General features: G+C 47.9%; 1 protein-coding gene across 1 annotated transcript in view; it reads left to right on the forward strand.

Annotated features, from left to right (window-relative positions):
• The first annotated feature begins 6 nt into the window (after positions 1-6).
• LOC109395638 (guanine nucleotide-binding protein G(o) subunit alpha-like) overlaps positions 7-22,891 on the forward strand; it is a 76,914-nt gene continuing 54,029 nt past the window's right edge. The window contains exons 1-2 of the mRNA XM_019666828.1: positions 7-578; positions 799-841. Coding sequence (XP_019522373.1) covers positions 461-578; positions 799-841 — 161 coding nt within the window. The 5' untranslated portion in view covers positions 7-460. The remainder of the gene's footprint in view (positions 579-798; positions 842-22,891) is intronic.

Raw genomic sequence — 22,891 nt, forward strand, 5'->3', positions numbered from 1 at the left:
CCTCCTCCTCTTCCTCCTCCTCCTCCTCCTCCTCCGGCAGCAGCGGCAGAAGGACCCACCCTGCCCCCCACCCCACCCTCCGCCGGCTCCCGTGCGGCTCCTGCCTCGACTATTATTTTATTTTGGGTCGTGCACAAGCCTCAGTGCCTGCAGCCCGCGCTTCCTCGGACCGCGGGCGCCTCCTGCCTCGGCTCCGGAGCCCCAGCCCAGGCCACCCTCGCCTCGACACCCCCAGAACCCCGCCAGCTTCTGCGAGTCTCCGCTGCTAGAATCTTGTTAGCGGCTGCCTTTTTCGGGGGTGCTGGTTTCCCGACATTTTTGTTTTCAGCCAAGGGGAGGATATCGTGGTTTTTTTTCCCCCTTTGAGCCCAGGCTCTGCTCTCTGGGGGGGTGGGGGGCGCGCCGAGCCGGGGAGCCGTGCCAGCCGAGTCGTGCGGGCTGTGGCAGGGAAGGGGCCACCATGGGATGTACTCTGAGCGCAGAAGAGAGAGCCGCCCTCGAGCGGAGCAAGGCGATTGAGAAAAACCTCAAAGAGGACGGCATCAGCGCCGCCAAAGACGTGAAATTACTCCTGCTGGGTAAGGACCGGGCTGCCACCCCCATCCCCCGACCTCGGCCACTCCGCACCCCCCCTCCGCCAGCACCCCCACCCCACTCGCGCCCCGGGAGACCTGGTCCCTGAGTTGGTACCACCATGTGCCCAAGATCGCCCACCCCCTCGCATGCCTTACCCCCAACCCTCCCCCATTCCCCTAAACTGACACTCACCAGTTTATCCCCCCCTGTCTGTCCCAACAGGGGCTGGAGAATCAGGAAAAAGCACCATTGTGAAGCAGATGAAGTAAGTCCCCTGTGGCATTGGGATTTGTACTTTTATTAAGGATAATTTTTTATCATTTGTATTACCTTGCTCACTCCACATTGCACTCCAGGCCGGGGTTTTTAATTGGTGTTCACACACACACACACACACACACACACACACACACACACCTGGATTTGACTCCCCTCCCCCACACCCTACGTTGGTTCTGGGTCCTACACCCCAACTCCCAGGGTGGGTGTCTTGGGTAGGAGGGACAGGGAGCGTCTGTAGTTGTATGAATGACAGTGTCCGCCATATTGATCAGAACATCACACTATTGGCATGATTATGATCATTACTCTTGTTTGTAGGGTTTTGTGGGTATCGCTGCCTCCATTTGTGTCTCCCTGTCTCCGTTTCATTCTGTCGCTCGCTCCTGCTCCCTCCACCCCCCACTCCACATCCATAATCCCATTTCCCTTACTCTTCTCCTGGGGCAGTGATTTTGAACTTGGCTAAAATATGGAGAGGACCCAGCCCTAGATTGCTGGGTTGGAGGATCAAGTGTCTGCTGTTCATAGATTTGGTGCTGAATTGGAGGTTGTGGTTTCTGCCCCCACCCCTCAAAAAAGAGAATGAGGGTTAGGGGAAGGGGCATGTGGTAGGGGTGGGGGTGGGTTTCCAAGTGGATGTAACTGGCACAGCTGTATCCAAGGCAGAGGTGGAAGGGGGACGCTGGCTGCGAGGCTGAATGCCCGCCCCTTGCTGCCCCCCCTCCCTCCCCCACTCTCCCAGCGTTTGCTCTCCTGACACTGACTGTTCATTCACTTTGTGGCCTTTATCAATGTATTTATTTACCTTCTGCATAGGCCATGCTCCGTGTAATCTACCTACAATGCGGATTTCAGGCCCTCCTTGCTGCCGCCCCCTTCTTCCTTAGATATCAGTCTCCCCTTCTAATTAACTGGGGGTGGATTTGAGTGATGGTTGAAAATTAAAACAAAATGGGATATTCCTTCCCTTCCACACTTTCTCAATAAGGAGCCTCGCCCCTCCTTCCCACTCTCAAGCTCGCTTCTTGCCCCATTCACTCGGCAGTTCCTGGTGAGCCCACAGGCAGCTTGTTTGGGGAGGGGGTGGCCTGTGGGAAAGGGGTACGCGGGGAGGAGGTGCGCGCTCTCCGGGCCTTCTGGCCCTGCTGCTTCCGTTGACCTGTCAGTTCAGGACGGAGGAGTTTGTTAAGACCGTTTAGCGAGGATTCCATGTCGCTTTGCTGTGACACCTTCGTGCACACACAGGTCCTAATTAGGGGTTGCTGTGCAGTAAACAAAAATGATTATTTTTCAACTTGACAGAATAGCCGAAGTAATTGCATCCCGTAGGAAAACAATGGAAAATAAAAACCCCTTTCGTGGAAAGGTGGGTGGGAGACGAAGCATGCTTGCGGTTTCAGAACCAAGATGGAAAAAATCTTGCATGTGTAACAGGCATGACAAGCGGGTTCTAGGCGGCGCCATGATGGTTGGGAGTAGCGACTTGGAGACAATTTCCCCCGTTTGCTTGACATGCTCTTATTTTTGTCCAAGAGCTCCCTGGGGCGTTTTTTGCAGAGGCCCCCTCAGCTTGCCGTACCCCTCTGAGCCACGGGTTATTTGGCCTGGGGCTTCTCTGGAGCTTGTGCAACCCAGATGGATGGGGAGGCGGGGCCTGGGGAATTGCTCTTTGCAACAAGGTGCATGTTGCATCTGCCTGGAGCCCTTGCAGGTCTGTAAATGCAAGCAGAGCCATCCCTTTCTTCCCCAAGGGGGACGTTTTAAAACTTCAGGAGTCTGTAATCTGCAGTGGCGGGCTCAGAGCCCGGTAGAAGCCCCAGCCACCGGAGCTGGGTGAGGTTTCAGGCGTCGCGAGTGGTGGACAGCGCCCAGCCGAGGCCAGAAAAGTCGATGGGGCTCAGCTCGGCGGCGCTCGGCAAGGCTCGGCGTGGGCTGGCTGAGGAGCTCGGAGGGAGTCGTCAGTGTTCGGAACCGAGTCGGGGCTCCGGCAGAGACAGCCGAGTGCTTCGGAGGGGGCCGAAGGCATTCGGAAGCCCACAGGGAGGGGAAGGAAAAAGGGGGTGGGGGTATGCTAGAGACTGCAAATTAACTTTGCATCCACCAGATCCACTCCTTACCTGCTTTTCTTGAACATGCCTCAGAATTAGGTTGGTTTAATAAGATGTTTAAAAATATATACCCAGTCCGCCAAAGGGTACCTTGCCTTTTTTATTCAGAGAGAGCTGAACTCTCTGAGGAGATAGGTGTGCCATTTTAGAATGAAAATTCCTAATTATGTACTGAGGCAGGAAATCTTAAATGAAGGCTGTATGTAGACTTAAATGTAGACTTTGCTGAGAAAATCTCGTGTGTCTCATACTTGGTTACACTAAGGGGGGGGGGAACAAGCTTTTGATGTTTGAGGTGGTTAAATCAGATATCTGAGCATTTTTTCTCTTCCCTGCACTCCCCCTCTTTTCTCACCCCCACAGGACACCTTTTTGGAAAAAAAAATGTCAGTCAAAACAGATTTTGTAGGTAAAACTATTAATATTTTTTAAAATACACCAACACTCTTTAGATAGGTTAGGTTTGCTCAAAAGATCAGAGAGATTTCTGGCTCATGTAAATTTTGCTACAAGGGACCCTGGTGTCCTGTCCTGAAGCATTCATGAATGGCAGCTTTTTCTGTAAGTCCTCCAGCTTGGCTTGAAATAAATCAGATCAGGGCCTTGTGCCAAGCCGAATGCAGGACTTGTTTTATTAACCACAAAATGTGGGATTGGTGTCACTGTATCCTAGTGACAAATTCTTTTGAGTCTTCCCTTGCAGAGATGATTTTCCTGATTGCCATTTGGCTGAGAGTCACTTGAGTCAGGAGAACTGTACTGTGGGTGGGGCCAGGCCTGAAAATCTAGGTGGCATTTACAGAAAGCAATTTCGGACTTGCCTGTGCAATACGATTGGTGACCAACCAACCTTTCAGGCCGTACATGTGAGTTAATTGGGCTGCTATTTTATTTCACCTGGGCAGATGAAATTAAAGAGTTTTCCATGGGTGATGCCCTGTGAGAATTTGATTTCCTAATGGGGTTTGGGGTTTCATAGCTCTGCCTGTTGGACTGAGAGGAAGAATATTGATATTCAGACATCTCCAGACCCTTTCAAATCAGCATTTCCAAAAGAGCCAAGAGCTGTTCCATTCAGCCTATGTTGTCATCCATGTTGTATCATGCTGATTAGAGGAAGGAAGAGGCTTCCATATACGCGTATGTCTGTAGTAGCTGAAGTGATATGATAAAGGACTGGCTGGCGGATGCTGCAAAATTCTTTTGCTTGATACATGTTGTAATGGGAAACTTGCATCCACTTAAGAGATGTCATAGATCAGACTGGCATTTTAAAAGACTGCTTCTTAACACTTTATTAAAAGTTTCATTTGAACATAGCTTTCTGGAATTTTTTATATATATTTTTTTTGTATATGTGATTGTGAACTAGTGTTTGGGAGCCCTGTGTCAGACAATCCAAAGCATTTTGGTACTGAGAAATAAACAATGACATTTGAGACAGCACAATAGTTTCACACATACCATGAGTTAATCAGTGTCTTTTTTTTAATGTGTGGCATTTTAAAAATTTTTGTTTATTAGGAGGTTGTGGCCTTACCTGTGATACAACTTAACCATTTTGCAATCAGTAGGACTCTTTTAGTTATTCAGACTAATCAATATTTTAAAAGGAGGAGTTAATTTTATTTAATTACCAAAACCTTCACAAAGAAATCTCTTAAGGAATTATATTTAATGAAGAATGGAATCAGCAGAATATTGCTTTAAGTTCTAAACAAATAGTAACAACTGGTTGGCCAGCTACCTGATGAAAATGCAAAATGAACAGGGGGTTGCCATGGCCACTCCAGTTTGCCCTCATTTGAGGTGTTGAGTTTTTTGTGATGTCGAGTCCGAGCTGTCTTGTCTGTCTCTGGAGCATGAAGTGGGTTTTTAGGAAGATAGAGAGCTCGAAGGTGGAAATGAGGCATGGCCTGCTAGTCTGTGTGCTTTACAGAAATGAACAGAGAAATGAGGCATGGCCTGCTAGTCTGTGTGCTTTACAGAAATGAACAGAGTAAAACGGAGCACTTTGGATGTGTGTTCATTCCCAAGGTTCCTGCTCAGTGCCGTTGTAAAACAGATTGAAGGATTTGCCTGACCAAGACAGCCACGCTCATACAAATGTGTCAGGCCTTACAGTGGGATATGATTCCAAGGACAGACCCCACCCTGTCAGGGAAGGAAGTCTTAAGACGTCCCCTGCTGCCAGAAGCTGGTGGTTTCCTCCTACCAGCTCACCCTGGTATTGTAATTAGGGTGCCTGCCTTTTGGCTGGGGTTCAGGACAAGCCTGTGTTCATTCAACACACCACTGTTCAGCACCTACTAAGTGGCAGGCCTGAGCGGAGGTGAATGGCAAGTCTAAAGGGCATTTTCTGCATTCTAAAGGGTCTCATGTTGAGGCAGTGCTCTGCTGAGAGCTGCTCTTCTTGGTCTGTGGACTTGTTATCTCTGCCATCATCCCCTTGGCTGCTTTGCTCGCCTCCCTTCCTCCTGTCTCCATGTTTATTCAAATGGATGCACCTTGCTCTCTGGAGACAGCGTAAGCGCGAACAGAATGTCAGATCAAGTAGCAGATGAGTTTCCCTTTGCTGATGGATGGTGCACTCTCCCTCCTTACTGTTCACTGAGCTGTAAATACCAGCAGACCTTCCTGCCAGAGGACTAACAAACAATCCACCTGATCTCCTCAGGAATCAGCTATGGAATTCTTGGGCCTCTGTTACCTGTTGGACTCTGAAATAGAAGCTGTCCACTTGGTGAAAGCATGGTGGCTGATTAGATGAAATAAATGAGGCTTTATGGGGGGGGTTGACACAACTCGAAAGGAATCCAGCATTTCTGTTCTGTCTGTGTGGGGCTAGATTCGATTTACAGTGCCCAGAATCAGAGTACTTCTTGTTTTTTTAGCACTTGGAATACCCCAGATTAGATTGTGCCTCTTAGCACGCCACATCTACTAAGGATAGGACAGGACCACTCATGTTTTTCAACTGCTCACAGCACCCTATCTCTGTTAACTGCAGATTTAATATGAGTAGAATAAGGTCCTATTTTTTTGGCATGTGCTCAGTCCATCTGGATGCAGGGACTTGGCTCCCTGTCTCCCAGGGTGTTTTCATTCCCTCATTTCTTATGAAGCTAGACAGACCATTATCAAAGAACACATCTTGAGCTGAAAGACAATAGACAAGCTGGTGAGGAGATGATTGCAAACTGAAAAAAAAAAACATTTTGAAAAGGAATAGCCTTACATTTGACACGAGCAAAGAACAACTTTTGATTTTGAAAATAGAAAAATAAATGTGTGTATGAGTGTGTACACACCTACTACATGGATTTTAAAACAACAGGTGCTATAGAAGGGCACTTCACCTCACTTTCTTATTGATTGCATCATCATAAAAAGCTTGAAGGTGTTCAGTTGAACTTCAGTCTAAGAATTTGTTGGAGTTTGTATCACATTCTAATTTTATTCTGTGCTCTCATTCAGCACAATAGTGATTAGAAAAGAAACCATCCAACAAATCAGTGATCAGCATAAAGCGGAAGGAGAAGAAAGAATAGTGGCCTGTTACCAGTTCAAAGAAGTAGGTAATTTCCTTTTTAGGGAAGCAGCTTAGCACACTTCTCTAAAATTGAGAGGTAATTAAAAGCATGGACTCTGTAACCAGGCTGCCTGGCTTCAAATCTGGGCTCTACCACTAACTAGGTGTGTAACCTTAAACATGTTACATAACTTTTTGTGCCTCGGTTTCTTTGCCTGTAAAATGGGGCTGATCATAAAAATAACTACCTACTAGGGTTGTTGTGAGCATGAAATGATGTAATATATCAAACGCCCTTATACCAGTTTTCTAGAAGTCATTATGCAAATGTCAGCTGTAGTTTTTATTCCTTTGACTGATGATCCCTTCCCATATGGAGTTTTCTTCTTACAGTTTTCTTCTATGTGAGACTTAGCTGACCTGAGAGCCAGAGGGGGATGCTGTGTGGTTCATGCTCATGGCTTCTTCCCCTTGCCTGCTCTGCAGCACCAGTTACATAACAAACTGTGTTGTCATAACTGATGTGACATTTTTGATGGCGCAGCTGCTTCAACCCAAGAGGCTGGAGTGATAACTACAAAGAGTGGGGAAGAGCCCTGGAACTAGAGTCAAGACAAGTGGCTCTGCCCCTACCTCTCTCGGGCTCCGTTTCCTAAGAAGTTGGACCAGGGCTACCCCAAACTCCCTTCCCATTCTAAATGCTCTACGAAATTGGGAATTATCTTCATTTCCAGGGTCTTGATTGCTCTTACTTGAATTTCTAAATGTAAAAGCATCGATTATGGTTCCACCCTGCAGGGGTAAGGGGTCCCCATGGAAGCTCTTTTTAGGCCAAGATAATTGCAGAATAGCAGCCTCAACCACAAAGCTTTGTCATCCAGGAAAGTCATAGTCCTGAGAGGCATTTTGAGAAAACCACTTCTAACAAACTTTTCATGCAGACGTGGTTCTCAAACCAAAGAGGAGGATCCGAAAGTATTCTGTTAGTAAGAAATGGGATGTTTCTGGGAGGAGAGACCCAATGACATGTTAGAAGGAGAAGTGGTTTGTGTGTGGCTTCCAGAACGTTTAGAAATGGAGACAGCCCTGGTTTCTACCAGGGATGGCTGCATATGAAGGGACTTACCTGGGCTCAGGTGCCTAAGAGCCAGGGACTTGGGGGCTTACAGACCAGTAAAGGGAGGGTCAGGAGAACTGTGTTTTCATTTTGACTCATTCTCTCATTTGATTTTGGGCAGGTCATTTGGCCCCTAATTTGTCTCTTAATTAGGATATGGGCTTTCACCATAGAATGTCTCAGGCCTCCTTCAGGCTTCTAGCTGTAAGACACAGTAAATGCAAAGAGAAACCTAGAAGCCTGAAATGCAGGGAGTGAGCGATCGTGGGAGTATTTGCTGCCCACAGCTTTTATCTGCTGAGCCATCTTTAGTTCTCATTTTCTTTACAGAGGGGAGGAAAAACATTGTGCTTTTCATAGCACCAAAAATTAAAGTAAAATAAAATACTGCAAAGCTAATAGTTAACGCCCTGAGTTTGTCCCCCTACTCTCTTGATTTCTCACCCAAGAATGGAGAAAAGAAAAAAGGGAATAATAAAATATGAGTACAAGGAGAGTACTCCTGGTCAAGGATTTACCCAGGATTCTCTGCCTACGTCTTAGCCAACAAATAGGTCTTCTGGGGGAAATTTTTACTTACGGGGACGGCTTCCCCGTGCAGTAAAATCAACCCTGGGTCACCTGCCTCCAGGGTTGCAAAGCACTAATGTTCATTACACATTGTAAATTAATTGGGTGTTATGTGTTCTTTGCTTGTCTGGGGGCCCCCTCCCTACCAGGGCTCTTTAAAGCACAACTGGTAACTTATTCTGCTCATAATACAGCACTGAGCCCAATGCCTGGCACAAGGAGCTGCTTAATAAATGTTAGTTGACAAAAAGAGAAAAAGAAATGAGAAGCACCAAGAATGCACTTATTTCTACACAAGCCAGAGTAATAATATTGAAAGCCTTTGACAATCATTGGCCGTGGTCATCGTTTTCAGTCCAATCCATTATCCTCATTTGTTTTTTCACGCCAACCTATGAGGAAATGCAGTCATCAACCCCATCTTATGGATGAGGAAGTGTGGCTCAGAGAAGTTGTGTGGCTTGCTCAAGACCACACAACCTAGGAAGTGACAGTGAAGCATTCAGACCATGATTTGTCTAATTCCAAAACCCATGTCCTTTCCATTCGAACCACACACAGTTCTTACTAGGCCACCACCCATGTGGGCAATTGAGAGCTAGCAGGCAGGGACCCACTACCCATCGGCAAGGGGGATGGCGCTAGCCTTGGCTGAGGTCAGTCACTGAGAATAGCAAGTGTTTGATTGGTGTTGGATTCCTTCTGGAAGTGAAGGTGGTGGTGGTCAGCATTATGTGTCACATTGATTCTGACACCAGAGTGTTCCCTAACCACCATCTGGACAGCTCCATTTTCCATTCCTGCCTCAGAGACGTGGGTCATTTGTAGGTGTCAACAGAGAGAAGCTGCCACAGAAGGCTCTGGCTTTGGTGGAAGCAGGTGGCTTGGCGAAGACTTGGAAAAGATAGGATAGTAAGGTATCCATCCATTCAACCATTGATCCATCTGTTGATCCATTAATCCACCCGTCTATCTATAAGCATTCACTGAGTGCCTATTGTGTGCTAGGTATATACATGGTGTCATGGCAGTAGAGAGGAAGGTCTCAGTACCTGTCCTTGAGGAACCCAGCGTAAAGGAAGTGACATGTAAAAGACACACTTCAGGGCAGGAAGTGCCACAAAGCTATGGGAGGACAGAGGGCACCTTCTCTAGGCAGGAAGGTCAGAGGGGTCGGCCATGAGAAAGACATGTCGTAAAAACGAGTCGCAGTTAGCCAGGTAGAAAAACGGAACTCCAGGCAGCGGGACCGACCTGTGCAAAGACACTAAGATCTGTCATCACGTGGAACATGTCGGGAATGTAAAATAATTTGGTGTGATTAGAGCAAAATAGTAAAAGACGTCAAGAGATGAAGGGTGAAAGATGAGACAGAGATCAGGTCATGAAGGGCCTTAACGATCGCTCCAAGGACTCTGGAGTTTATTCTCAATATAACGTGATGCCACTGGAGGGTTTTAAGAAAATGGGCGTGAGGACCAGTTTGCACTTGAGAACGATCACCTGAGTGGACTGGATCGGGGAGTCAGACCTGGGGATTAGGAGGCCAGATGGAAAGCTATCTCTGTGATCCATCCAGTTGGGGAAAGATTAAGAACTAAATTAAAGCAGTGGTAGTGGGAGTAGAAAAAGGGGACAGATTTAAGGGGTATTTGGGCGGTGGAATAATTGAACCTATTTGATGATAGCTTGGGGTGGGCGGCATTGAGGAGGAACTAACTTGTCAGGGACGTAGCCAAGGATGAGTCCAGGATACCTGGCCTGGGCCACTGGTGGGGTGGCGGTGCTATTCCCTGAGGTAGAAAACATGAAGAAGGAAGGGCGAAGGCTTAGGAGAAAAACAGGGACTTAGTTTGGTCACGTTGATGATTCTTGTGGCTCATCCAAGTGCAGATGCTGGCAGGCAGTTGCATATACGGTGCTCGTATGTGGACTAGGGGATAGGACGCACGTGGGGAGAAGGGTCAGTTGGGACTCTGTGCTGCTAGTGGGCAGTGAGAGCCATGGGAACTGGTAACCACGCAAGGCGGCGTGAGAAGGGGAGATAAGGCAGAGGATGCCTCGCCCACCACACACACGCACCCCAGCTCCAGGAAAGGAGGCACTTTTAGGAGGAAACGCCCAAGGGAAACTGAGAGGGAGCGATCTGAGAGAAGGAAGGAAAACCCAAGGCAGAGCGGCATCAAGAAAGCCAAGGAAAGAAAGAATTTCAATAAGGCCAAGAAGTGGTTAGTTGAGTCAGATACTACAGTAGTTAAAAATGAGGAAGACTGGCAGGTGGCCACTGGGTCTGGAAAGTTGTGACCTTGGCATGAGCAATTCCAGTAGAGTGGCAGGAGAAAAGCCAAATTGCAGTAGGAGGGAGGCAGTGAGCGGGATTGAGGAAGGTGAAGCCGTGAATCGAGGCTCCTGGACAAGAAACCTGGGCCGGAGAAGGACAGGGAGCAGGGGAGGGAGGGAGAGAGTGCATGGGGTCCAAGGAGGGTTTTATTTTTATTGTTCATTTGACTGTCATGGGGGGACTGGGATCCACTGAGAAGCTGTGAAGGAAGAGCCCAGATGGAAGGAGGCTTGCAGGTCGAGGAAAGGAAGTGGTAGAGGAGCAGAGCTCCAACAGGATGGGCAGAGAGCGGGTGCGGGTATGGCTGGCAGCTTGATCCGGGCCTAAGTGTGCATCTTCCCTGAGGCTGCCGGGACGACAGTAAGGATGGTGAGGGTATGGAGAAATTTGGGGGTGGGATGGTGGGGACAAGACGTTAAAGGAGCTCCTGCCTTACCATCCATCTTTCTCTGCGAAGTGGGAAGAATGAACAAGCAGCCGTGCTTATTCACCGGCACACCAAAGACTGGGTAATCTTGATTCTCTTCAAACTCCTTATTTACTCACTTACCCAGTGTGTAGTACCTAGATAAACAGTGTTAGGCGCTGTTCTAGGTGCTTAGAGATTCAGTGGTGAGCAAGTCAAGTCCCAGGGGAATCAGGCAATATTTTCGTTAACAAAGAATTGGACATAGTAATTGCAGATTGTGAACAATTCCTGGAGCCACACCTTTGGGTGAGGCCTTATGCTGATCACCAGGGGATCCAGTTCTTGCCCTCAGAGAGTTGAATCAGTTGGAGGAGACAAATCAGTGCCAACGGCACAGAAGAGGCAAGGATGGAATTTAATTTGCACAAGGGCTCATGATTCGGCCTCAAGGCAACCGGGTGGAGAAATGCGAGTTCGGTGGATACCTGTAGTTTCACTCTGCCCAGCTGCACTCATTCCAGTCTTTTAGTGGGACTGCATGTCAGAGGAGATAGAAGTGGGCGTGACTCAGGCCTTGCCATTCACAGTATCCCTTTCTCCTGGCCACAGTGATCGGCCCAGGGATGGGATGTGGCTCAAGCCAGGCCAGTCAGAGTCCTTCTCTGGAATTTTATAGTTACTACAAAACTCTTCATCTGGGATCCCAGCAAGGTCCTCGCTGGGTTGGAATGATGAAAGTCTGAAGCTGTCTGTAGTCATATTTCCACATCTCCATTGCTCTCTGCAAGGAGGAAGCTTGCTTAACATGGGAGAGACGGAGGCTTTGAGAGATTGGGTGGTGAGGGAGGGAATGGGGCAGAGAGAGGGAGAGAGCGGGGGCCAGAAGGACAGTCGATGGTGTTGTAATCTGAAGCTAGCTCGATAGGCCAGACAGTTACGGGAACCAGTAAATCTCTTCTTTCACATAAACTGATTTGAGCTGGAATTCTCTCCTTTACAACCAGAATCATCCTGACGGAAAGGGTAAGGCCTTCCAAGAAGAAGACACAGGATGAGCTAAAGCACAAAAGCAGGACACAAACATGAGGGCACCATCAGGGAGTAGTGGGCAGCCGTCTGTGACTGGAGAGGGGGGGCTTTGTGGGAATATGGGGAGCAGTGATAGGCAAGGAAGAGGGGAGTCAGGATGTAGGGCTCCCGGTCAGTTTGCTAAGGGGCGTATACTTTGAATGCATCCTACCGGTGGTAGGGCAGCAGGGTGCTAAGTCGGGAGAACTTGGAGAAGGGACACCAGAGAAGAGGCTTAGGGACAGGGAGAGATGTGTGTGTGTGTGTGTGTGTGTGTGTGTGTGTGTGTGTGTGTGTGTCTAAACTAGGGAAATTAGTAAGAAAGTCAACAAGGAGTTGGATGGAGGAGAGATTTGGAGGCAGAAGAGGTGAGGCCTGGCATCCAGTTGAACATGGGGAGAAGAGAGCAGATCAGAGGAGTCCTCCCAGTTTTAAACCTGGGTGATGGAGTTTAGTTGTGTCATCAAGTTGGGAAACACAGGAACAGGGAGAGAGGTCGCAGAAGGAAGACGGCCAGTCCATCCACACGCACGAGTTCAGGTCCTGGCAGGATAACTGTTGTGTGCAGCAGCTCTCTCAGGAAGCCATTCTGGTGTTTAGCAGAGAGGTCGGGGCTGGAAGGAGAGTTGGGCCATGAGAGTGGGTGCAGTGCCCCTGGGGTGCGGATGCAGATGGAGAGACGGGGACCCAGGGAAGGAGCCCCCCACTGTGGAGCTGAGCAGGGGAACCTACCTTTGGTAGACTCATAAGTAGCTCCAACTGGGGGAAAGGGGCTGAGGCCAGATGAACAGGAGGAGAACCCTGTCACATAGGGAACCCCAGGGGCGAAATGTGCTTCAGTAAGTTCTATGTGGCAGCAGGGTTCTCGTCAATGGTGTTGCCAAGTTAGATAAGGACTGAGAAAAGGCCATTGTTTTTGGTGAGTGCAGCTATTACTGGCCTTTGAAAGAGCAGTTTCAATAGAGGGAAAGGGATAGAAGCCAAACTCCAGAAAATGTTAGGGTGGAGATAAGTCTGGACTGGGAGTGGAGAAACCTGAGTTCTGCCCCAGCTCGCTCCGGTTAGCTTGGTGGCCCCAGGCAAATTACTGAACTCCTCTAGGGCCTAGTATCTTCACATAAAAGTTAGGAAACTGGACCGAATCATCTATAAACTTCTGCTCTAGCCTTAAGGTCCTAATTTAAATCTTTTTGTCCAGCAAAACAGATGTTCTCCTGGCAAAGGAAGTCCCCACCTTCTCCCTTGGCCACCCCCAACTGAGATAATCAATTAGAACAAAATTAAGCTTTCCGAAACCTAGTGCTAATTGAGAAAGAAAGCTGGGACGTCAGCTCAGGGATTGGTGGGCACCAGTGCATGTTGGATCCACCACGGTGCTCTGCTGCGAGTGTGGAGCTCAGCACGGTAGGAATTGGCCTCATGATATCGTTAGGGTTTACGCGACCAGGATGGTGTGCTGCTCTCCCACAGGGAGGACTGCTGAAGATGGTGCCCGGGCACAGAGACAAACAGCCCGCCGACATGAAGGAGCTCCCGCCAGCGCGGGCGGAGAAGACCTGGAGGGACCCTGCTTCCGGAGAGCAGGCAGGAGAGGCACTGGCTCTGTCTCTAGGGCACTCTGTGGCCCCATGGCAGGGAGGGACTTTGGGGAAGGACCGGTAGAATGGCAGTGGGGAGACCCTGGCTCTGAGTTGCGACCATTTCCCCCACCCCTTTTTCCCACCACGGGCACTATAAGGCTGTTTCTTCTCTGAATCCTTTCGCCTAGAGCTTCGCCCATGTGCACCTCACCGGTCCCTGATTTCTTTGGCACCTGTTTTTGTTCTGTGAACACCAGTGAAAGACCAAATGTGTTAGAGCTTTCAAGGCTTCTAGGAGTAGAACTCTTAATAAGACTGGCAAGCTCGCTGCCCTCAAAGACCTTCTAGTTTTAGAGAAGGCAGGTAGACAGTAAATAAGTAAATGAATAAGCAAGGTCATTTCATAGAGTGATATGTTCTAACAGAGGAAATAGGAGTTAAACAGTGGAGAGTGGTTAGAGGAGATGAGGGATAAGAGAGCAGGCCGGGAAAGATCTGAGGATGCTAGAATTGCAGGTGCTAAGGCCCTGGGGCAGAAATGAGCAAAACGAAGGCCAGGGAGCTGGATCATAGGGAAGGAAAAGTGACGCAAAATGGGATTAAAGAGACAGGGAGGAGCCACCCTGTAGGGTCTGGTGGCCATGGAGAGGCACTTGGTTTCATGTTGAATGGACCTGTCTTATGTTTTAACAAGATCCCTCTGCATTCTGGAAAAGGCAAACCCATAGGGACAGAAATCACATCAGTAGTTTCTAAGGGTGGTAGGGGGAGAGAGGTTGACTACAAAGGGGCACAAGGGAACTTTGGGAGGTGATAGAAATAGTCTCTCTCTTTTTTTGTAGTGGTGTTTATACAACTGCTATGTTTATCATCAAACTGCGTGCCACTGTGAGGAAGATGAACACCGGGCAGGAAGCGTGCAAAGGGGACCATCGCACAGTCCAAGTGGTGCGTCCACTCACGGCTGGTCTTACACTTTAGCCCGTGTTCCGTGCTGCTCCCGGTGGCTCCTTAAACCAGTTTATTGATGTGTGCTCCTAGTTTTTCTGTTTACACAGCTTCCTTTACAACTGGCATGAAAGCTCAGTGTGGGTAGGAACCACCTGCTTCTCTTGTGTGGACCCATGGTAGATGCTTATTACACATTTTTCCTTAGATTTGAGTGGTGCTTTGAAGTTTACAAGCTGCTTCTACGTGCATTTTTTGCCTTTGAGCCTTACAACTGCCCTGTCGGGTTACACACACGTCACCACATCCCCATTTTATAGATGAAGAAACTGAGATGAAAAGAAGTCCAGTGTCGCAGTGTCAGAGGAGCATGAATTTTGGAGATTTTGACTTTGCCGCTTTTTAGCTATCAGTGTGATTTAAGGAAAATTACTTAATCTCTCTGAACCTCAGTTTCCTAATCAACAAAAAGAGATTAAAAATAAACACATTGAAGATAACACTGGGAGGATTAAATGAGGTAACACAGCTAAAAGCACATAGTCGTTGAAATTCACTAACTGGTAGCTATTTGTATCATGTCTTACTATCAGAGAAAAGTGATTCATTCAAGGTGATGTGGCCAGTACATGATGAACCAGATGGCAGCTATTCTGACTTCAATGTGCCTCTCATTTTTACTGAACATCTTGCTCAGTACGTTCTTACTGGTTGTTAGTTGATTGGTTCGGGGCTCATTACTTTTTACTAACTCAGACTCTTCAGTGCAACCAATGATTAATTAAGCACATACTTATTGAGCACTCACCATGTGCTTGACACAGGATGTAGTGGTGAGCCAAGACAGGTTCCATCTCTGCCCTCGAGGGCGGAGGCGCCCCACAGGAAATAAGCATGACAGCCCCTGAGAGGTGCAGGGTGCTGAGGGCCACCTACCTCCGTTTGGAGAATGGGACGACTTCTGGAGGAGGTAACATTGAAACCGTCTTTTTTAACAACAAAGCATTTCTGTTGTGACATAAATCAATATACATGCAAAATGTGCATTTATCTTACATGTTGAACAAGCATTTTAAAAATCAAGCACTCATGTAACCATCACTCGGTCAAAAACTCGGACATGGCTTGTACCCGAGAAAGTCCCTCCCTCGCCGCCCTCCATCTTGACTTTCAAGCTCTTTCCTTGCTTTTCTGTGACTCCATCACCTACGTTTGCATCTTTTCATATATTGTAGTTTATTCTCACCCGGTTTTGGTATAATTGGAATCACACTGTTACGTATTAAGTCTTACATCCTCCTTCATATTGTGTTTGTAGTATTCATCCAAGTTGTATGTAACCTAGTTCATTCATTTTCATTGGTATATAGTATTCTGTAGCATTTGTCTTATGAATATTTGGAATTTTTCTAGGTAGCATTCACAAATGTTTGTAAATATTCATGAATATGCTATGTGTCATTCACTTTATTGCCATGTACTTTCTTTGTTATGTACCAGCTGCGACCATACTGTAACTTATTTATCCATTCTGTCACTGTGCCTTCAGGCAGTTATGAAGGATGCTGCTGTGAACACCCATATAGATATACATCCTGAGGCACATGCATTTGTGAAGGGCTCTGTGAAGTGGACTTGCCGGGCATCCCCACCTGTAATAGATAATATCACATTGTTTTCCAAAGTGGTCGTTCCATTGTACAGTCACAGTAGCAGAGAGAGTTCTTATTGTTCCAAATATTGCCAAGATTTGGTATTGTCAAGCTACTTGATCTTTGCCAGACTGATAGAAAGTAGCAATCTACTTCTTGTGGTTTTACTTTACTATTCTAGATTACTAATGAAGCGAATGGCTTTTTATATATTTACTGGACATTGGATTTCCTCTTTTGTGAAGCACCTGTTCTCTTGTTACTTTTTTGTTTTCTAGGTTGTAATTTTCTCATTAATTTGTAGGACTTCTTTATATGTTCTGGATACTCGTGTTTTTCCAGTTTTGTTCATTACAAATATTACCTCCCATTCTCTGGCTTGTCTTTTCGCTTTAATGGTGTACTGTGATAAAAAGATGTTCTTATTTTTAACGTAGTCAGACTTTTTTCAGTCTTCCCCTTTGTTTAGTATCTTTTGTGTCCTATTTAAGAAATCTTTCTTTATCTTGAGGTGGCAAAAGCTATCCTCTTTTTTTCATCTTCAAAAATCTTTGAAGTTTTTTTCATTTCATATTTTGGTGTCTAATTCACCTGTAATTGGTTCTTATATGTGGTGTAAGATAGAAGTCCAGTTTCATTTTTTTTTCCCGAATGGATACCCATTTGTCCCAGCTCTGCTTGTTGAAAAGGTTATTTTTGCAGCCACTGTTCTGTAGAGTCACCTCTGTCATAAGTCAAGTGTTTATACATGCAGAGACCTGTTTCCTGGCTCTTTATTCCATTCCATTAGACTCTTTATTCCTATGTCAGTACCACACTATCTTAATTGCTAGAGCTTTAAACATGTCTGGGCATTTGGTTTAGCAAATACACTCCTCTTCCACCCCACCCCACCCCACCCCCACCTTGGTCATCTTCATGAGAATTTTGGCTGTCCTCAGCCCTTTGTGTTTGCATGTAAATGTTAGAATCACTTTTATGTCACACTCACACACACACGCACGCACGCACGCACGTGCACACACACCCCTATTGGGATTTTGATTAGTATTTCTTTGAATCCACTAATCTGTTTGGGTAGAATTGACATCTTTAAATCTTGAGTCTTCTTGGTCCATGAGCATGCTATGTTTCACCATTTATTTATCATTAACTGCTTTTAAAAATATTCATAATTTTCCCCATACAGGTTTTATATACTTTTTTTTAGATTTATAGCTAGATACTAGATATTTACAATGGTCTTGTAATTGCTTCTTTCTGTGAATTGTACTTTGCATCTGTTGCTGGTGTATAGAAATACGATTGGTTTTTTTGCATATTGATTTTGTATTTGTCGACCTCTAAATTTTTGTATAAAGTCTAATAGTTAATCCGTAGACTGTGGGTTCCATGTATGGGAGTGACCTGTCTAGGTTCCCATGGCTAGCTAGTAACAGGGCAAGAATGAGTGTGATCTCATTTCTCCTTAACTTCCCAAGGGAGAACATTCAGGAAGGGTTGGGGAAGTCGGCTGGGGAGAGGGAAATGGTATTTATTGAACATCTACTATTTAAGATGCTTAGTACAAATGATCAGCGTAACTCACGATCAGGTTATTGGTGACCCCCATTTTGTAGGTGAAGAAAGTGATATTCAGGGAGGTTTTCCAAAACACTTGTTTGGGGTCACCCCTCGGTTAATCGCTGAGAGGACATGCCAGAGTTGGAGGAGTCCTGTCCTGTTGTCCTGTCGTGCATGTACCAGTCAGCACACCTTCTGCGTTCAATGTAGACACCCGCAGAACTCTCTGGGCCTCCTACCCTCAACCGTGCCGTCTCCCAGGACCCCGGCCCTGTGAGACCCGGGTCTGCCGCTAATAAGCTGTACTAGCATCTTGGGACTCACACAGGCCTGCTTATTGTCGGCTCTTGGGTTGAGTTCCTACCCAAAGTCCCGAGATCAGTTTCCACCCCTGCTCCCATACACAGTTCCCTCCCAAATGAGAAAATTTGTTCACAACCTGTTGGGTCCTAGGCACCAAATTAGGAGTTGTCCAGGGCATCTTGTCTCAGTCGTGACTTGAAAATATGGCAGGGATTTTTATGAGCCTGCTGTGTTATACCGCTGACTGAAGGGAATTTATGGTTGCAGGCCTTCCCAGCACCCCTTCCCCCAGGCTTGCGATTGTCAGGAGCTGGCTGCAAGCAAGGAGGTTGCTGTTGCTGGCTGTGCAAAGGAATTGTGAAGTGGTCTGTTTGTGAACACAGCCCAGCAGCCTCTATTCAGTGTGACAGCTTCCTACTCTGGAACACATGGCCCTTCACAGGATGACTGTAAATTATGCAACTCTGGAGTTAAACAATGGGGAGGGATGGCAAAAAGGAAGGGACAAACAGCGGATTGCAGCCTGGGTCTGAAATGTGAGTGTGCAGACTGAGGCTGCTTGGCGATGGATGAGAGGAAGGTCTTCAGCAATTGAGAAAAGCCAGGAAGTCCTGTCACAGGGCTACTTGTGAGCATGGGTTTTACTTTTTAAAAAAATGTAAATGTTCTTTTTAAACCCTGTTTACTGATTCTGGGAGAGTTTTAGAAACTAGGAGGGACATTTACAAAAGAAAGCAGTCATATGGTGTTACCAAATGTAATTGAATGCCCTGCACAGTATATATAACCTTTGTCCTGATGGCCCAAGTCATCATTTTTTTGTTATTGTTTTGTGCTAAAAATCAGTAGTGCCACTAAGGGCAACTGCTGTGCAGACGCTGTACCCTCTGCCCTCCCGACCATGGTCCTGTAATGTGGTGAACTCTGCTTTGATATGCTGTGCACAATGTCCCTCTCGCTTCTCTCGCTGTCATCTGTCAGGTCTTGCTGCCTGCAGTGTTCCTACCTCAAGCAGTATCCCCTTCTACTCTGCATCTGCAATGGCCTGGAAAGCATAGGACAAGAGTAAATGGGCTCTAAGTGAGGACCTAAGGAGCTCTTCTAAAACGAGAGTGCTTGCGCGTTAGTGCCTGGACCGTGCTGCATTTCGGCCTATTTGTGGCACAGGATTAAGCATGTAAAAATGGACTGACAACTGTGAGGTGGTGGTGACGAGGTGCTATTGTGCAATGTGGTGCTCAGAGTTCTTCATTGTCCTTCAGGGCTCGTGGCAGGGTTTCGATTCATAGCAATTGCTGGACAAGCAGCTCCTAGATTAGGGTGATACATATATACTGACATTTGTTACAAAAGATGTTGGGCTGGCTCTAGCAGCAAGGAGGCTGGTATGAAGCATCTCTAGAGCAAAAGTGCTCTGCTGGGCCCTTTCTATAAAATGACCTGGGCCCACGTGGGTACCACACAGGGTCTGACTGTGCTGGGCAGGGACATCCCCAGGGGTGGGCACCCTGGGTATCTGTTCACCTGCCTGAGAACTTAAGGTCACTCAACTAAGCCATCCAGACCCAGGTGCTACTCTTTGGTCAAGACCCACACTCATTCTTTCAGGGAAGAGAGAACGTGAACGTGGCTGTTTTCAGGTGTTTGCAGCCCTCACACTAAAGCGTTTGAAACCATTTGGATAAAATGCTTCCTACCAACATTATTGTTTGTTCTTTTTTTTTTTCACTCTGCAGATATTTATTGAGCACGTACTGTGTACCCAGCACTGTTTTAAGTGTTAGAACTGAGCAAATGCCTGCCCTTGTGGAGCATTTTTACATTCTAGTGAGAGACAGGCTGTGAACAAACAAGGGAAATGTACAGCAGGTCATCTGGTGATGAATGCTACGGGGGAAGAATAAAGCAGGGAAGGGGGTCCGGAACAGGGAGGAGACGTTCCGGGTTTTGAAAGAGGGAACAGAGAAAAGCCTCGATGGAGGTGAGGAGCCAGCCATGTAGGCGGGGGCAGAGGGATAGAAAGTGGGAAGCCTCCGAGTCAGGAGTGGGCCTGGTGTGTGTCTGTGTAGCTGAAGTCACAAAGGACGTGGGAAACGGGCACCCTTGTGGGGTCCACAGTCATGTGGAGTGCGGCCTCACTTAAAGGCGGGATGAGAAAGGACACTCCATCAGAAGCCTGCACGGACCTGTGTCTGTGAGCATGTGGACTGTTACTCGCCTGCGAGGCTGGCTGCTTGAAGGTGTGTGTGCGTGTGTGTGTGCGTGTGTGTGTGCACGTGTGTGTGTGTGTGCGTGTGTGCGTGTGTGTGTGTGTGTGTGTGTGTGTGTGTGTGTGTGTGTGTGTGTCTTGTGTCCTGACAAAGAAGGGACACAGGAGGGAAGGAGCCCTACCAGGAATGGAGTGGCTGGCTCTGCGTGGCCTTGGGAAGACCGGTCATTTCTGGCACCCAGAGAGTGTGGGTCCCCAGCGCTGCCGGTTTCCTAGGGGAGGAGGCTCTGATCATTGGCCTTGGCTCTGCCGCCTGCTCTCCTGGTCCCCGGCCTCAGACCATGAGCGCTGAGGCCGGAACAAGGACAGGAAGCTGGCCTGCAGACCTGTCGGCGTTGCTGACCCAGGTGCGACCCCGGCAAGCAAGCTGGAGCTCAGGTGCAGATCCCTGGGAGCCGGGCCACAGGGCAGGCCTCCTCAGGTGTAGCCCGGAAGTTTAGTGGCGCACAAGCGAACCATGTAGATTGATAGGTTTATTTAATGTGTTTTAGGACAAAAAGTCCCTAACATGGTTTTAACAGATAATTATGTTTAGGATGAAGTTAGTAAGCAGGGCATTTTTTAACAGGCAATGAAAACCAGGAAGATGGGGGAGAAAGGTGTTTTGGGCAGTGCTGTCCTCAAACCTTCCCTTAGCATGGCGTTTCTGACAGGGTCCCTGCCCTCTTAGGGACGAGAGTGCCTTGGAAGGGCTCCCCCTCTGCCATCTTGAGGAACTAGTAGCCGTGTCTCTGTCCCAACCCCAGGTTCACGGGCTGCCCCCTAATTCCCACTGAGTCATCAGCTTCCCAGCACTTCCTGCCGGATGTGCCTGTCCCCATTGCCTGCACCTGGCCTGGGCCCCGTCGCTACCATCTCTTGCTCATCCTTCTTCCAGGTCTGTGGCATAGAGTCTCCCCAGCTGTCTTCCAGAAATGCTGGGTTTGCCCTTCACTGCCTTGCACAGCCGCCTCATGGTTTCTTTTCACCCTCCAGACCCCTCTGGGCCTGAAACCCTCGCTGGCTCTGAGAACACACTGCAGTCCAGCCCACCGCACTGAGCCTGAGCTGCCTCTTGTTCTGCAGGACGCCTCTCTCTGGCACCCACCCACACGCCTGCCTCCATTGTCTGCAATGCTCTGGATGCCCAGGCAGGCTTCTTCTCTCCCCTTCATGTGGAGATCCGGCCTCCGAGGGCCAGCTCCGTGGGGCGTTCCTCTGGACGCTCACCCACAGCCATCTCCATCCTCTAAGTTATTTTGGAGATGATGTCGGCATCACACCATTAGAGTTTTTGAACATGCTGTCATGGTCCCCTAGGTATTAGCCCTTTGTCTCCCTGGACATCATAGACACACATGTGCACACATAGGCGCTGTTACCAGCGTAGTCTTGCCCCCTGTGAGCCTAGCACAGGGCCCTGCACGTGAACTGCTTGGAAAGAAGCAGTGTGAGCGTCACGGTGAAGTGCGCCGGCGTTGGTGGCAGCCCTGCCTGGCTGGAATCCGGGCTGTGCCACCTTCCAGCTCTATGACCTTGAGCAAGTAGGTTTGAGGATTATATGAAGCAGAGTAGAAAGTATTTAGCCCAGTAGTAGGAACATAATAAATATGATTGTTGTTGTTCACCAGTTGGCAGACATTGGGATGTGTAGGGCTTGTCTCCTCATCTAGGCCGTAAACCCCCTGTGGAGAGAGGGAGAATTCCAAAACATACTCTTTTCTACCCCATAAGCCAAATAGGTCCGTGGTGCACAGTGAATATTCAGGGTAAATCTACATAGTAAGTAGAGCAGCTGATTTTTATCATAAATTGCATGTTAGGCATAGAAGAAGTTTTCACAACGTTTATATGAAACTTCAGTAAATACACAGGATATGTATTATGTATTTGGGACCCCAGTGGATTAAGAACTGCGGAGCCTATGAAACCCCAGCTCTTTATTGAGCACTTATTGTATGCAGAGAGAGGGAAGGGCTGTGCTCTCCGTCCTGTTTAGACATCCGTCTCTGACCCCCCGCCCCCACCTCCCGCCTTTCTCCACAGCCTGGACCTGGGGCCTCTGCTCCCTTTCCCTGCAGATCTTGGAAAGTTCAGCTTATTCCGTCCGGCAGGCGCTGGGGCCGGTGCTGAGCAAGAGGAGTTTGTGGCAGGACCACAGTGCTGGGCCCTTCCTTCCTGTACTTCTGCTAGGGGCCAAAAAAATCTAAAAGACATCAGCTCTTGATCTAGGCAGTGGTTACACAGGTTATATCTCTATAAAAATCTATTGAACTGTACAATTAAGATTTTTTTTGTCTTACTATATGTAAATTATATCTCAGTCTTTTAAAAGGTAATAATAGAATTTTTTTTCGCAAATGAAGGCTTAAGAAATTAAGCAATGCCCCTCTGAGCCTCCGAGCCTCAGGAGAGTCTGATTCTGCGGAGAGCAAGGATGGGTGCTGTGTGGGGGGAGGTGTTTGACCCCTCCAAAGAGAAGGGCGTGCCCCAGGCAGCCTAGTGTTCCCCACTCAGCTACCAACATCAGCCGTCTGCGAGCCTCCTTCCTCCCCCACGTGTACAGCTGGCAGTGAAGAGCCGGAGGAGATGCC

Source organism: Hipposideros armiger, unplaced genomic scaffold (genome assembly GCF_001890085.2).
Source record: "Hipposideros armiger isolate ML-2016 unplaced genomic scaffold, ASM189008v1 scaffold_479, whole genome shotgun sequence".
Classification (NCBI taxonomy): Eukaryota; Metazoa; Chordata; class Mammalia; order Chiroptera; family Hipposideridae; genus Hipposideros; species Hipposideros armiger.